General features: G+C 43.5%; 1 protein-coding gene across 11 annotated transcripts in view; it reads right to left on the reverse strand.

Annotated features, from left to right (window-relative positions):
- Positions 1-11717: 11717 nt before the first annotated feature.
- Positions 11718-17042, reverse strand: part of KTN1 (kinectin 1) — a 102421-nt gene continuing 97096 nt past the window's right edge. For all 11 annotated transcript variants that reach the window (XM_023763432.1, XM_023763435.1, XM_023763431.1 and 8 more), the window contains one exon: positions 11718-12193. In XM_023763432.1, the coding sequence (XP_023619200.1) occupies positions 12189-12193 (5 nt within the window). In that variant the 3' untranslated portion in view covers positions 11718-12188. The remainder of the gene's footprint in view (positions 12194-17042) is intronic.

A 17042-nucleotide genomic window follows, 5' to 3' on the forward strand; every position in this document is an offset into this window, starting at 1 on the left:
ATCCTAGAAGCACGTTTGTGGTGACCCTTCTATCCATGAAGCCCCCCTAACCTCCTCAGTCTCCTGGGGACCAGACAAGGGAGGAGAATGGGAGACAGAGGTGATGGTGGATGGAGAAGGAGGCCCAAGGCTTGGGCAATGGGGCCTCAGAACTCAGCCCGCGTCTGGCTCCTGGACCAGGGCAGCTTTTCCAGGCACAAACACCGATGCTTCCTTTCTCTTCAAACATCTCCCTGTCTTACCTTCACTGCAGTTCCCTGCCTTTCATCACCCCCAACATCTTCCCACTGATGAGCTACTTTCAGAGCAGCCCAGGTGCCTGCTGCTCTGAGGCCGTGGCCCCAGGACACCAATTGCCCAAATGGAGCTTCTCTGACAGCTCAGGGAGGGGCCGTTGAAATGACTTTTCCTCAAGCAGTAACCCCACGAGAGCTTCAGTCTCAGTCTGAGGGCCATGGTTCCCACAATGCACCCCTGCCTCAGAGCTGCCCACCTGAGGGCTCTGAGGTGGAAAAGGACAGAACCACGTGGCTGGTGCCAGGAGCTGTGTGGCTTTGCTTCTCTGACACTGAGAGTCTCCTCCATCTCATCTCCCACCTAAGCCAGCCTCCGGACTGAAGGCATGAACTCATCCTTTCTGTCCTCAGACAAGGCAGCTCCTTCCACCCTTCTCACCAAGGAAGCTCCTCATCACTGGCTTGGAAGGAGGTTGAGCAGCTTTGCTGTGGGGTAGCTGTGCCCTGGTAATTTTATTACATCGACAGGAAAATTGGGGGACATTTTATAAACTCCAAAGACTTAAATTGGATTTTTAGTGATTCAATAGCTCATGAAATCTTGGGTTATGTCATTGTTGAATGAGAGCCAATAGAAACGGATGGGAAATATGTGTCTCTGGCAACCACATGGTGTTTCATAGTGAGACTTCTCTACAGCCAGGGGCCCACAGATGACCAAGAGGGGGGAAGTTCCCAGTTCTTATTTCTCTTTTGCCAATGAGATGCTCAGCTGCCCACAATTCATCTGGGAGGAGTCCCACGGGAATCTGGCAGTCACATCAGAGCAAGGGAATTTGTTCAGAGTGATTAGAACGGAAAGTTAGAGCAGCAACTTTCTCATATCACTAATTCACAACAGAGATTCGCACTCCTGGAGGGCTTGCTAGGAAGGAAAGACATAAGGCTCAGTCAGAGGAATTTGGATCACCTCAGTACAATAGGATTTGAAGGCTGGAGGCATGTCTACCAGTGCAGACAAAAGAGAGAAGATGGGCCCAGCCGGCGTGGTTCAGTGGTTGAGCATCGACCTATGAACAAGGAAGTCATGGTTCAATTCCCAGTCAGGGCACATGCCTGTGTTGCGGGCTCAGTCCCCGGTGGGAAGCACCGTGCAGGAGTTGACCAATCAATGATTCTCTCTCATCATTGATGTTTCTATCTCTCTCTCCCTTTCCCTTCCTCTCTGAAATCAAGAAAAAGAAAATTTTTTTTTAAAGAGAGAGAGAAGGTGGGACCATTGAGGCAGGACCAGGTATACAGTAAGGCAATAAAAGATGGTGGCAGCTGTCCTCGTCCTCTGGTTCTGAAGTCCCCACCCTGGTCACACTTGCATGGGGATACAGGGAGTAGACTCCCTCTGCAGAGCCCACAGCCCCCACACAGCCACTGCTTCCTGGACAGTCTGGTCCATGGACAGTCACCTTCCCTTGAAACTGAATGATCCAGGACAGGGACCTAGAAGGCAAGCTCAGAAGGAACTTCACTTTGACTCCAAAGCTCATGTTAGATTCCTCTTAGCCTACATTCCTTAGGCCAGGGCTAAAGGCTGATGCTTTAGTCTGAAAGTGCAAAGTGAAGGGAAAGGAGGGTGAATCAGGGAAGGATGGGAAGTAAACTCAGGTTGTCTTACTGTGCTGTCCCACTACTTCCCAGCAAGTCTTAATGAGATTCAGCCATTGCCCAATAGGTGTACCTTCTTGCCACACAGGACATCCCTGGTCAGGCTAAAAAGAGAGAGAGAAAAAAGTTCATCAAAGGGAAAAATGGAGACAGTATTTATCTGCCCATCTCTAGTCTCCTCGGCCAAAGTGGCCCATGGGCTTCTCTTCCCTGCACTGAGTTGCATCAAATGGCCCTGCCCCCGTGGAAGCCAGAGCCCCCACCTGTGGCATGACGCTCATGCACGTCCAGAAATGCTGGAGGGGCCTGAGACTCTGGGCATCAGAATCCAGAGCCATGCCAGTCGATCCCACCTCAGCAGCTGAGAGGAGTAAGCAGCTGTGTCTAGAAGGCAGGTGAGGCCAAGAGAATAAGGGACATCTGAGATGAGTCAGATACAAAGACATGCTACTTGGTTAAAAGAAAGCCTTACCCCTTACTCCTAACTCTCAACATAGCCGTCGTCACTTCTGAATCCATCCCTGGAATTGGCAGAAGCTGGAGGTTAGGAAGCCTGATGTGAAGCAAGGGCTCTCGGCCCCTCTGCCTCTCTAAGTGACTGACCTTCAGGAATGGAAGACGCCCAGTGTCTCGTTGCACCTGCTTCGAGACAGGCTTTCCACCCTCCATCCACAAACATACTATTGACCAGGTGGAATCAGCTTTGGCCCCTCGGGCAATTGTGGGACACTTCGCTGGTTCTTGGTTAGATGATGCATCTCAAGAAGCCAAAAAGAAGTATGCATCCCCTTTTCCATATACAGAAACAGCATTGCAGTAGGCTGAGGGATATGGGTGGGGCTGTGGAGTCTTACTGCATAATGTCCCTGGGCCACCACTTCCCAGTTATGTAACCCCTCTCTCTCTGTTCTCTCATAAGTAAAAAAAGGGCATAAAGTTAGAACCTCCTCGCAGAGGGGTTGTGAGGATGGAAGACATTTCCTGGCAAGGGCCTAAACAGGCCTGGTACCTAGAAGTCATGAACTATTAGCTATTAGTAGTAGTAAGTAGAAAGTCTCTTGCCTGTTATTAGACTAAATTTTTGTCTCTGCTACCAAGAAGTTGGGAGGTAAATTTTGATGGCATTGTTTATCAGCGTGTTTCCTTCCCCTGATTTTCTGCTCTATTGTATTTGCATTGTCATGCAAATGTGCTTTAAATAAGCTGCATCTTTTACCTCCTTTTCCATTATGCTTTCCTCCCTTAACCAGCCCCATCCCACTCCTAGTTTTCCAGCTAAAGAAACTGTCAGCTGGCTTGTGTGCTACGCCTACCACCCTTCCCAGGGTAGGTGCCTGGCTGCGTGCTGACCCTTCAACGTTTTGTGTCTGGAAAGGGCTTCTCCCTCCTTTAAAAGGTGAGTGCAGCCAGGTAGCATCCAGCTGTCACCACCTGGAGTGCCAGGGACAGCGGAGTGCTGAGGAGGAGGAGCTGGAGTAAGAGTCCTTTAAAATACACAAGTCGCTCTCAGATGGCTTGCTGCAACCTCCAAAGCCCACGACCACCCCTGAGCTCGTCAGTCCCAGCCAACGCTCCCTGGGAGTGGAGGAGGCACCCTCCCCACCTTATCCTCCTCAAATGGTGCAAGCTGTTTCCTAGATCGGTGAGTCTCTTGGGTAATGGACAATTTATGACTCAAGGTTTAAAACTCAAAGCCAAACAACTGCAGTTTCTTGAGGCTCCTAATGCTACAGATTTCTGTGTAACTTCCTTGGGTCCCCAAAGGTCACGACCATCAGAAGGCCCCACACTTCCGGCGGTGGTTCCCCTGAGCTGGCAGCTGCCCAGCACGGCCCTTCCTGCTGTGGCGAGGGATTGTACAAGGTGCTGGGAGGGGCGTAGGGAGCTCAAAGCTGCAGGGGATGCCTCTTACCCCTGCTCCGTGCTCCCTGAAACTCGTCCCAGCTGCCTTCAGGCTGACCACCGCGTCCTGGGGAAGTGATGTGGGCGCTGGAAGAAAAACAGTAGCAAGTGCTCCTGCCCTGTGGAGTGGGAGATACCTCCTGCCTCTTAGGAACTGCTGGTGGCTTCTGCTGTGGGCGCCATGTCCCCAGCCTGGTACACAGTCATCTCCATCATCTCAGGCCACCAGGTGCAGACTGAGGCTGGAAGGTAGGAGGTGGGGCCGGGGCGGGGGGGGGGGGGGGGAGGGAAGGGAGGGAGGAAAAATTCCTGCAGACCACCCCGGGGCCTGTGGGTTAGGGAATCCCGGGGGGACCCGGGGGCTTGGCTAAAAAAAAAGGCCGGCCTCGCAGCCCTGGGAAAATTTTTTATCCCAAAAAAAAACAAGGAAAACAAATTTCAAAACGCCCCCCTAATAAAACCAAAAAAAAGGCCTGCTCATTTGTTCAGGCCCCAGCTAAGCCCAACAAAATAGGTACAACCATTCGAATTTTACAACCTCTGACTCAGACTGGCAAGACATAATGTTAATTTTATATAAATCAGTTTAATTTCTGTATCTGAGCCCCCACTGTGCTGATGGTAGTGAACTTAACTGTCAAATTGAAATACATGTCCATGCACCCTATCTTCCCCAGCCCCACCCGGGGCCTCTCTCAGCCCCTCCTTGCGTGCCCTTGCGGGGCGCACAGGACCTTGGATGCTCTTTTTGCACCAAGATGGGTGCCAGGACTCCAGGAGGCTGCCTCAGAGGCCCCTGGCAGACCTCCAGCCGCCTCTGTGGACACCACATAGAGCAAGAGTCATCCGTGCTCTGGGGTCACCCACACATGTCTGAGGCTTCTATCAACATCTCCCCATCCTGGTGCTTGGCTCTGATCGTTTGATCCCTTCTCTGAAATACTCCTGATGTCAAATTCAATTTATCTCCTCTAACTCAAAAACACAAAACCAAAGACATTCTCCAAAGCCAAGAAAAAGTTCGTGTTTGGCAGGAAAGACTGTTCTTGTTTAATTATTCATTCTTTCCAAATTCTATTATTCATGAAGTCCACCTTATGTTCCTTCAGGTTTGTTTTTTTTACTTTGGGAACTCAAGTAACAATAACAGTGACAATAACAATAATAATGATGATGATAATTTTAAAATAGCAACAACTTTTCTCCTCTCAGCAAAGAACTGTGGGCTTCTGGCCCTGGTGTAGCCCAAGGAGCTACAAGACCCACAGGCTCTCTGATGGAGCCTCCCTTGTTCCAGATGCCTGCCCTGGGCGCTGAGCTAGAAAAAGCAAAGAAAACGAGCAACCTTTTAGGACCCAGAGGAAGTAAAAGTCTCACCACCCCCACCCCTACCCCTCTCCAAACAAAAACAAGTGGCCCCTGCTGCCCAGGTCTGTGGCTGCCCCACCATTGTTCTGAAGGGAAATACCAGCTAGTCATGGTGCCCTTCAACTGCCATCTCTTGATTCTCCCTCTTCTTTGTGAGATCCCTCTAACTGAAAAACACAGAAAAGAAAATGGGGAGAGGAAATCAGAAAAGAAGCCAGCCCGGGTCACAGGACTGTTTACGAGTCCATAATATTGGGAAACTTTTAGAAAAACATAGCAGTTCTTTTTCTGAGACATTCATGCATACAAAATAAATGATATTTACTTTTTCCTTTATTACACAAACTATGATTCCTAACATTGATGTAACACTATTACCATCGACATTAAAATGTCCTCAGCTGTCCTCATGCTGTCCTTTAGGGTCTGACTTCCCCCATATCCAGGATCCAGGGACCACACACTGCACTTCACTGAAATGTCTCATTCATTTCCTTTAATCTGGGATAGTTCCCAGACATATTGTCTTTTATGACCTTGAATTTCTTTTAAGAATCCAGGCCAGTTGTTTTGCAGAATGTTCCCAGATTTGGATGTTTGATTGTCTCTTCTTGATTCCATGCAGGCTCAACATTTCTGGCAAAAATCCCACACAGGTGTCCTCGTATGTCTCACCGAGGCCACTATGTCGATTTGTCCATTCTTGGTGCTGTTGTCTGATCGCTTAGTTAAGTTAGTGTCTGCCAGAGTTCTCCATCATAAGAGCACCCTTTTCCCTTTTTAATTCACAAGTAATCTAGAGGATGATACTTTGGGACTGTATGAATATTCTCTTCCCCCCAAACCCTTCACCAAGTGGTTTCAGAATCCATTAATAATTCTTACCTGAATTATTACTATAGTGGCTAAAAAATGTTTTTTAATCAGTCCTGTTTATTAATTGGCATTCTTCTAAAAAAAAAAAAGCTTTTCCTTCTCCCCTTCCACTTTATTTTAGTATAAATGTAAACTGGAGGATTCTTTTTTAATGCAATGTGCTATTATCCATTGCTGTTAATAACTTTTATGCTCAAGTTGCCCCAGATGTGAGTAGGGGAGTCCCTTTAAGCAAAGCCTGTGTCCTTTTGACATGCCCTCTTCAGTTTGGAACACATTATGATGGCATTTAAAATGAAAGGAGATTAAGAGAAATGTAGAAGGAAGAACCATGAAGGACCGAAAAAGAGGGTAGTCATGGTGACTATGGCAACTTTTCTTCAATTAAAACAAAGATGTCATTTTCAGCCAGAGCTTCCTGTGTGCGCCACTGAGGCTCCGACGTGTTCAGAAGCCATAGGAACAGGCCTGACAACAGTCTATGCACAAGGAAAGTCCTTGGCAAAGAACTCAAGATTTGTCCCCTGATCGGTTCATAACTTTTGTTATGCCTGGCACATAACCTGTTTTCAGAACAGTGTAGAACGGTAGGCCTTGGTCCTTGGTTGTTAAAGGAGGTTCTCAGGATGAAAGTGTGGGGGCTATGATATGAATCCACCTCCAGGCAGTCCTGAATGTGAGAAAGGCAACCGAGATGATTGTAAAACTCCACCACACATGGAAGTTCAAACAACACTGCGTTGGGACCCTTCTAGCAAGTGGTAACACAAAGGCAAGGGAGCCACTCTCCCTTTGGCAACAGAGCCGCACACAGCATTGGTCTGCTCTGACCAGAGGATCATCTGACGTAACAGAGCAGACACTGCAGGTGGAGACTTCATGAGGATCTGGAAACTGACCCCAGAAATACTTTAAGTGGCAGAGAAGATGGACTATTTGGGTAATGTTGAATGCACATAAGAGGCAAAAGCCAGATTACTATACAAAATATACCTGGATGGTAAACATGGAAATTATAATTTCCCTGAAAATAAAGGTTCACTGGGATTCTGCTATGTCTCAGGTCAACCAGCTAGTTAGTGGTATTCATGAGACCTGGCTTCCTAATCCAACATTCTTTGCAGCTAGCAGAAGGACAATGATGAATTCTAGAAGAATGGAAAGAGAAGAAAATAAATCACCATAGGAAAAAGTGGGGAAGAAAATGACCTAGAAATAGCCCTAGAATGATCTGGATAAAATAGCCAAGTGGGCCAGCTCAGAACACCATGAAAGAGATGTGAAGGGTCAGGATCATGAACAACAAACACGGTCTAAAAAGAAATGAAGTGGAAACAATAAAGGAGAAACAGAACCTCAACAAACACAGAAATGATCACAGAGCAAACAGAAGGCAAAAAGAACCATGAGAGAGTCTATGCTTAGCCTTGAGTATCTTCCATTCATTTGTTGGGCATCACCCACTATCCAAACTATTCATGATAGACTAAGATGCCTTCATGGAAACACCTCATCAAAAGCACATCAAACCTTGATGAGAATGGCAGCCAGTCCCTAATACAAACCTTTGCTTTTCTATTTTAAATCCCTGAGCAACAGTTAGGAAAAAAACACACTTTCCTTCCAAAACCAAGTTTGCCTATATGCATTGTCTAATGCCTCCCCCTAGTGATTGCATATATGATGTACGCTAAGAATCCATAGGTACAGTGAATGCCTTTTATATTTGCAGAGTATTGCCCATTCCTGAGTGCTTTCGCACGTGTAACCTCTGTGTCCTGACAACAGCCCTGTGAAACCTCCAACATTGCTTTGGAGTCTATTATTAAAACTGGAGAAAGAGGCCCTGACTGGTTTGGCTCACTGGATAGAGTGTCGACCTGCAGACTGAAAGATCCCAGGTTTGATTATGGTCAGGGGCACATGCCTGGGTTGTGGGCTCGCTCCCCAGTGGGGGGCATGCAGGAGGCAGCCAATTGGTGATTCTCTGAAACATGTTTAAGTCTCTCTCCCTCTCCCTTCCTCTCTGAAATAAATATGTGTGTGTGTGTGTGTGTGTGTGTGTGTGTGTATAAATTTTAAAAAAAAACTGGAGAAAAGAGAACAACCTAGAGGTGTGGAGTCAGATCTGCATTTGAAGCCTGGTGCCTTCAAGCATCCCTTTGTGATTTCCAGCCAGTGGCTTAAAATGTGAACCTCCTCTTCCATGAGTGTGATACATTGTTGAGGCTGCAAGAACTCAACGAATAGGAACCCGAATCCTGTAGAAATGTGAGGGATGTTGCTGCTACTTCTCTTGTTCACAGCATCTTTGAAGAGTGCTGTCCACTTCCTTAGAAACCTATTTAAGATTTCTGGACCTATTGGGAGGCATTTCTTCCTTGTATCTAACTGAAAAACATGTCTCTATAACTTAAAATCTCCTTTCTTTTGTTCGGTTTTCCTATCTTCTGGTTAGTTCTCCCAGTTGGCCTGGCTTATGACCTGTTGTCCAGTTCGCTTCTAAAGGAGAACCTTGGTGTTACAGGAGTCCCATCCTGCCGCCCCTCAGTTTTGGCCTCAAGCCCAGAGCCGTGTGCAAACCCACAGGACGCTCTTCCCTGGGCTCCCTCAGTTCCTCTCTTTCAGCTCTCTCCACCCCGAAACCCAGGGAGCTGAGCTTGACAAGAGAACATTCACCCCAGGCTCATTCAGAACTTCTCTTCTTCAGAGACATTATCCCCTGGTGGACAGAGGACCCAGTTGCTTTGAGAAAGGACAGGAAAATCCATAGGGAGCTCCTTAGAACTCTAAATCATACTTATCACTGAGCAAGCTTATAAAGCATGCACGTACACACACACACACACACACACACACACACACACACACACACACACACACACACACAGAGGTTCAGAGCAATTACAAGCTCATGAAATCTGCTCGGAGGAGGTGCGAAGGAACTCCTGTAGTCAGCCACCTAAAATAGCTCCAGCACCTGGACCCAGCAGATGTCAGGATGAAGAGCAAGCAGCTCGTTCCCGAGCAAACACCTTTGACACAAGAGTCACCCGGGCCACCCTCATAACAGGCACTGGCCCCTGTCTCCATTTCAGGGAGGAGTCAAGAATCAACGGCTCCACCAGGTGCCTTTGGGGTCTTACAAGACCAGCCCTTTGCTGATGGTCACTTCTTTTCCTATACACACCATCGAGGGAAGATCCCATGAGTGGCAGGTGCCTATATGCAGTCTGTCCTGGAATGCAAGACACGTGGGAAATCTGTCCCTGGCTCAAACTGTGGGCAACACAGTTTCTGCCAACTGGTGCACACCTACAACCTCGTGCTGCTGGGGGACCACCTGCGAGCCGCTCCAGCCTGGCTGCTTTCACTGGTCACTGACCTCCAGGAAACCTACTAGTTCTGCCACACCAGACAAGGTGATGGCCTGCTTCACAGGCATCCCCTCACTCCTCTCGTTCAGCTCTCTCCATTCTGTTTTGGGGGAGCACTGCTCATTCTCTCCTCCCTGTAGGTTCTCCCCAGTCTGAGTAATCAGGGTTTAATGGCTGCAATAGTGGCAAGGGGAGCCACTAGAGACCCAGAACACACGGCTCCCTCTTCGTTCTGATGCTCCCTTCCTCCCCCAGTGAGTGAACTGCTTACACAGGGGAGGTGGAGATGGATGAGGCAAGCAGGCAGTGTGGCCCTTCATATTCAGGGCAACTAAGAACTGGGAATACTTAACCTAGAGGAATGACTTGGAGAGCATAGAGCTATCTTGGCATATCTGAAAAATAACCAAATGGGAGTGTGATAAACTTTTCCTATTTGATTCTGGCGTAAGGACGTTAGATAAATTGATGCAAGTAACAGGAGTAGACTTTTAATAAAATTAAATAACCATTAACAATTTCAACTGCCCCTAACTGGAACAGGCAGTATTCACAACGTCCTGCCATTTCAGAGGCAAAAAGATGAATATTTGGGTTGGAATGTTGAGGAAGAGGACACAAACAAGACACCAGACAGAGTCCTCTGAGTCTCTTGCAATTATTTTATTTTTTAAAAATTCCAACATAGAGGAAGATTGAAAAATAATACAATTATACAATTCTTAGAAACTAAACTCTGGAGAGAAGAGTAGCAAAGGAAAGGTTGTAAAATAGAAGACAGGATTTCTGTTTGTTTGTTTTCAGGTGGCAAAAACATAAGTAGCTTTAGAGCAAAACGAAGGAAAAAGAGAGAGAAGATGCCGACACAGTATCTGGCCTTCAGATCAATTTCCCAATGGTTTGCTGAAAGCAGCCAGGGGAAGCCCAAATCCCTAGGCAGGCATCCCTGGTTATATACCTTAGAAATATTATTTGATAGGTGTGCTACGAGGTGAAAAGGTTGGGAAGCAACAATCCTCAATCTATAAAAATAAATTTCATCCATTCATTCATTTAAATATTTGAGCACAATTAGGTGTGAGGCACTTTCTCAGGGCTGGGGATAAAGCAAAGAACAAAAAGATTCCTGCCCTCATGGAGCTTACTGGTACTCTCTGGTGGAGTGACCAAGTATATATTTGAAAATCATAAACGTTATAGACAAAAACAAGTAGGGGGACAGGGAGGCAGGGGGATACTGGATGATGGAGAAAGATCTGATGAGAAAGGTGACATTTCAACAGATCTCAAGATGGTGAGGGATCAAGTCAAGAAAAGGAAGTTTTATGCAAGAGAACAAAGTGGAGAGGCCCATGGTAGAAGCATGACAAACTGCAGGGAGGCCAGGCACTTTAATGCTTTAATACTCAGTGGCACAGACATTTGTCAGTGTTTTTTTTAGCATCTGAAGGGCTCAGTTTTTCATCCAATTATTATTATTTTTTAATGTATTTTTATTGATTTCAGAGAGAGGGAGGGAGAGATAGAAACATCAATGATGAGAGAGAATCATTGAAAGACTGCCTCCTGCACACCCCCCACTGGGGATCGAGCCTGCAACCCAGGCATGTGCCCTGACTGGGAATCAAACCATGACCTCCTGGTTCATAGGTCGAAGCTCAACCACTGAGCCATGCCAGCCAGGCCAACCAATTTTTTTTTTCTAAAGCTTCTTTAACAACAAAAAAAGATAACACATGGCCTTGGCCTGGTAGCTCAGTTACTTGGAGCATCATCCCAGATACCAAAGAGTTGTGAGTTCAATTTCCGGTTGGGATACATACCTACTAGGTTGTGGGTTCAACCCCTAGTTAGGGTGTGTTTGGGAGGCAACCTATCGATGTTTCTCTCCCTCCCTCCCTCTCTCTCTAAAAAAATCAATAAAAACATATCTTTGGGTGAGGATTAAAAAACAAAAAAGATAAACACATGAACTATAACATAGTGCTTGGCAAGAAGGAAACTAAAAAAGTTAATTTTTATTACTTAAAAAAATAGTAAAAGTAAAGTAGAGCTCCTCAACCTCAAGTGGGGGTGGTAAGCATGAAACCCTAAATATTTGCTTGTGCTTTCTGTAACCGGCAACTCTTCTGGACAAGACTTACATTGCACAGAATCCCAGAGAAGACCAGGGCTCCAGCAGAGAGGTTGTATGAGCAACAATGCCTATCTCATCTTGTCTGAAGGTTGAAATCACTAACTGTGTTGGCCTGTAATGCTAATAGAATCTATTAAAGCTCAATGAAATTAGAACAAGTCTGATAATAAGCATCCTTTTATTTGCTGATGCCATTACAAAAACTGATTACATTAGCAACAAAAGTGTTTTCTTGAGTGGAAGTCAGAGGCAGTTACTCCCCAAAATGTTAAGTAAAACAGTGCACATCAGTATTAAAATGTTAAATTTTACATTGTCTTTACCACTTTTGATCTTCTGAACAATTTTATTGAGCAAGATAAAAGATTACATGTTTATTTTATCTTCAGGAATGTAAAGGTCTAATTATTCAAACAGTTTTTATTATAAAACTAAACTCTGAAGGTGTCTACAGAGTTGGCTTTTTTTTTCTCTCTTTAAATCAGTAGTCTAACAAGGATTAGAAAAGACAAAACTCTGTTCAGTGTTTCTGACGAAGTAGAAAGGGTGGAAACATAAATAAGGCTTTAATTTGGCAAAATATAATACAATGCCTCCTGTTATTCTTGAATGAACAGTTTCTCAATTACTTCACTCTGTAAAAGATCAGAAATAAATAAATTCATTTTAAAACAAAGAAACAAAAGGCAATCAGAAACATCTAACAAGCACCAGAAGTACACATTTGAACTAGCATGGTCCTTTCGACTAGGATCAAAGCAAGTAATATTAATAGTAATTCAAGGGGAAAAAATTCAGAAACTTTTACATGGATTTTAAAATATGAGAGTCAAAACTTCATACCAAATTTAGAATAATGTAAGGATTTTGAAATCCTATTAAAAAACATTTAAGAGAACAACACTGAGAATCCATTTTTATTAGTTCTACTCAAGAGAACTCTACAGCTATTCAGGTGAGTGAGTAGCACTGAAAAGAGGGACTGAAATTTTTACCTTTCAACTCATGCATAAATAGGTTCAGAGATTTTCTGAGGTCATATGAAGCTTTCCAAGTCTGATAAAATGACTAAAGAAATTAACCTTCAAAGGACATAACCAAGTGCAGCATGTGAATTTTGATAGAATGCTGGTTTGGGAAAAATAAAAGCTACTTGAGGTATAATTGAGGGAACTTAAATATGGGTTTAATATTGGCTGATGATATAGAACTACTGTTTTATTTTTTGGGATGTGATACTGATACTGTGGACTTGTAAAGGAATGTGTTTGTTCTGAAGCACACTGGAGTGCTCAGGGATAAAATGTCATCATTACTTTCAAATGGTTTGACATCAACAAAACATACAGAGAGAGAGAGAGCGATGAAGCAGGTAAGCTATGTGAATGTACTATTCATTCAACACTTCTTTGTGTGAAATTTTTCAAAATAGAAAGTTGAGGGGGAAAAGAAGCAATTAGAAAGTTAAAAGTTATCATTGGCTATCATGTTATCTAAACAAGATTAACAGCTGATCAGAAAGTACATATATTAAACTATAAAGTGCTATGTAAACACATTACAGAAAATGAAAACCTGATCAAGTGTAAAGTGTAGAAATAAAAGCTAGTTTTTATCTGGAATGTCAACACTGTACTTCACTACAAAAGAATTCTTTCTTTCAGAAACAAGAGACAATAGCATCATAAAATAATCTATTTGTCAATGGGAGTAGGGAAAGCACATACATACAAAACACATACACAAAACTTCACCCCAGTTTTTCTGGATAACACTGAGAGCCTCTCCCATTCATTATTGATAAACCAAATACAGACCAACTTTAGGAAAAAGTCAGAATTAGCAGAAGAAACTCTAAGAAGCTGGCAACAAAGGATGAGACAGAATGAGGAGAAAAGGAAGAAGTGGCAGAAGGGATCAGAGCACACGATGTCTGAATCGGGGAGAACAAAAGTACTGATTCAGAGCACAGACCCTGAGCCCAGACCACTTTGATTTAAACCCCAGCTCACCAGTTACTAGCTGTGTGACCTACAGCAAGTTACAGAACCAATTTTGGGTCTACTGATAATGGGAATTAAACCATGCTGGGGTGTTGTGAAGATTACATGAATGACAATGCCTATGTGCTAGAAGCATGCTCATGCTTAGAGGCACACTCGTGAAGTGTCAGCTATTAAAGTTATCATCCTCCCTCCACAGGACTCCACAAACTGGTTCCAAGGTCAGGGAAGCTGAATCTTACGGTCTGAACGTTTGTGTCCATTTAAAGCCTTATGTTGAGATTCTAACCCCCAATGTAAGTGGGATTTGGAAGTGGGGTCTTTGAAGACCCCACTGTCATGATAGGGATCAGTGTCCTTATAAACAGGATCCAGAGACCTCCCTCACCCCTCTGCCATGTGAGGACACAAAGGGAAGATGGCCATCTTTAAAACAGGAAGGTTTCACTAGAAACAGGATCTGCTGGCACCTTGATCTTGGACTCCCAGCCTCCAGAACTGTGAGAAATAATCTGTTGTTTAAGCCACTCGTCCGTGGGATTTTTGTTCTAGATCAAACAGATCAAAACACTGGGGTGATGAAGTTTTTTGATACGGACAGGTACACACTTAGAACACAAAGTCAGGCAAATATGAAATATAAAGAAGAGTAGATTATCTGGGAACAAAAAAGTATATTATAAAATACTAGTGATTGAGATAATTAAGCAATTATCTTAATTTTTTTAAAAAGCAGGGGTCTGATAGCCTTCTTTTTGGGGCTTGCAGGGAGAGGAATAGGAGATGGGTAGGAAGACATCCAAAAGAAAAGAAAGGTTAAGGTCTTACCAATTAAGGATATAAGATAAATACTCCTATGCCTACAAAAATGCTAAGTACTGTGTATTAGGATTTAGAAAACTAAATTACTGTCTATCACCTCTCTCATTTTTGTCTTTTAAAAATAACTTTTCCCTTAGTGATAATGTACAGCATTATCTTAAACAATTCATATATACTAAAAACAAATCTCCTGATATCAGCTTTAACCTATTACCCTACATTCTAATGATTTAAAAATTTATATTTACAATTTAATCATCTAGTAGTTTTAAACTACTTCACAAGAGGGAGAATACATTGAGCTAAAATGATGGCTGAAGTTAAAAACCTGAGAGTGACACCAACACTTAATGAAGAGCTGTGGGAACCAAGGGATCTGTGGGAGGAGCTGGCCTTGTCAGTGCTGTCAGTGCTGGGCAGAACACACAGAAGGAAGGAGGTCTTCAGTGCCTGGTGGACCTCCACCTTCACACACCCCATCCTACCCTTCCTGCTGTACTACTGTTCATGCTCCGCCCCTCCCTTCCACTTGCCAGATATGGACTTATGCTCATCAGCTGACAAAAGACTGCTGAGCTATCACTTATGGGAGCTGCCTGCCAAACAGTTCAGTTTTAGCTGTGTTCCAGAGCATAGATATTTATTTAACAAGTTAATATAACTTTATAAATCAAGATCAAAAAATTTAAAAAAGTAAAAGTGATATTACCAATGATTAGTATAAGTATCAAATTTAGTATGATTAAGGTAAATGTGGAAAAAGGCCACGTCAAAGATGGTTCACAAGACTTAATATGAGCAACCCATGTGCATGGGGAAAAAAGAAAATATTCAAGAACACCTTTGAGATGCTGGAGAGATACTACTGATGAGGTCTAAAGACAAAGGTAATTGGTGATCTCATAATTTTTTAAGCTCTTGGAAATGAGCCCTTCCCTTATAACACCAAGACCTATGGACTGACTTCAGCCTATTTAGCATACTTCATTTATCTTCCATGCAAACAAAGGACCTGTATTAGATCTAGCAATTAGGAAAGTACTAATGACCTCAGCAAAAAAAAAACAAAAACGTTTCATTGGAAAGGCAGGAAGAGAAGCCATTCTACACTAGATGAACAAGTTAATATCAAAAAGTAGATGTTATGAGAATAGTTTAAGAATTTTGTTGAACAGTGAAATAAAAGAAAAAAGTGCATGGTTAAAATAAGACATCTGAGCAGGTTTTCAAGACTGAACAGAAGGAGCATTAGGAGAGCCAGAGCATGTGGAGAGAAAAGAGTAGGGCTTAAGACATTGGAGGGAAGAAGCAGGAAGCAAGGGTATTTCCTAATTTGGGAATGTGGTAATGTGGCAGAAGCGTAACTCTAGGTAACTGAAAGGTCAACATCCTAAGGCTTAAAGACTACGATATAATTTTTTTGCTGACAGGTTAAAAGAATGAGCTGGGTTTATTTGGAAAGTCTTCTTAAAGGTAACTGGCCTGAAATAGCATTTTAAAGGAGAACATATGCTAAGGCAGGTGAGGGGATAATCATTCTATAAAAGTGAGGCAGGCCCTGGCTGGGTGGCTCAGTTGGTTGGAGCATCATCCCATACACTGAAAGGTTGGGGTTCAATTCCCGGTCAGGGCACTTACCTAGGTTGTGGGTTTGATCCCTGGTTGGGGTGGGTATGAGAAGGCAACCAATTGATGTTTCTATCTCACATCAATGTCTCTCTCCTTTCCCCTCTCTCTTAAAATCAATAAGCATGTCCTTGAGTGAGGATTAAAAAAAAAAAGACAGAATGCCCCTGTAATAAAAATAGCTGTCCAATGGAAGCATGGAGCAGAGTACAGAATCTCGGAGGGAAGGCAGGGGAGGGTGGGTGTGTGGGAGGTAATCAACCAAAGACATTATATGCATACATGCATTACCTATGGGTACAGACAATAGTATGGTGAAGGCCTAGGATGGAGGGTGTGGTTGGGCTGGAGGGGTCAATGGGGAGAAAAAGGAGGCATAAGCAATACTTTCAACAATAAAGATTAAAAAATAAAGTTAAAGCATAGGATATTAAATAAATAAATAAATGTAAACAATGTCTAAAAAAAAAAAATTAAAAAAAAAAGCTGTCCATTCCAGCTTTTCCAGGACACCTAACTTACCCTGAGGCCTCCATACAGACTTAAAGAGTCTTAAGTAAGGGCTCTGAAAGGGACAGTTCAGTGATGAGTGGCCCCTTTGTGTTGCACAAGCCACTCCACTCATCTCCAGGATACCATGATTATTTTAGAACAAACAGCTTTGAAAGAAGAATATCTTAAGTATTCCATGCATATTGTAATATCCTAATTACCCAAGGCTAATAAGACTTAAATCATTCTGAAAACAGATAAAACCCAGGAATCAACTAATTAACTGATCTTATTCACCAGCTAAAACACAAGTCACTTTTTAAATATATATATTTTAAACTTACTTTTAGTTATAGCTGACACGCAATATTATATTAGTTTCAGGCATACAACAGTTATTCCACATTTATACACCTTGCAAAGTGATCACTACAATAAGACTATCAACCATTTGTCACCAATCATAGTTATCATATTACTGACTATATTCTCTATGCTGCACATTACATCCCTGCAAGTCATTTTTAAGTGGCAACAAATC

This window comes from Myotis lucifugus, unplaced genomic scaffold (genome assembly GCF_000147115.1).
Source record: "Myotis lucifugus unplaced genomic scaffold, Myoluc2.0 scaffold_284, whole genome shotgun sequence".
NCBI lineage: Eukaryota > Metazoa > Chordata > Mammalia > Chiroptera > Vespertilionidae > Myotis > Myotis lucifugus.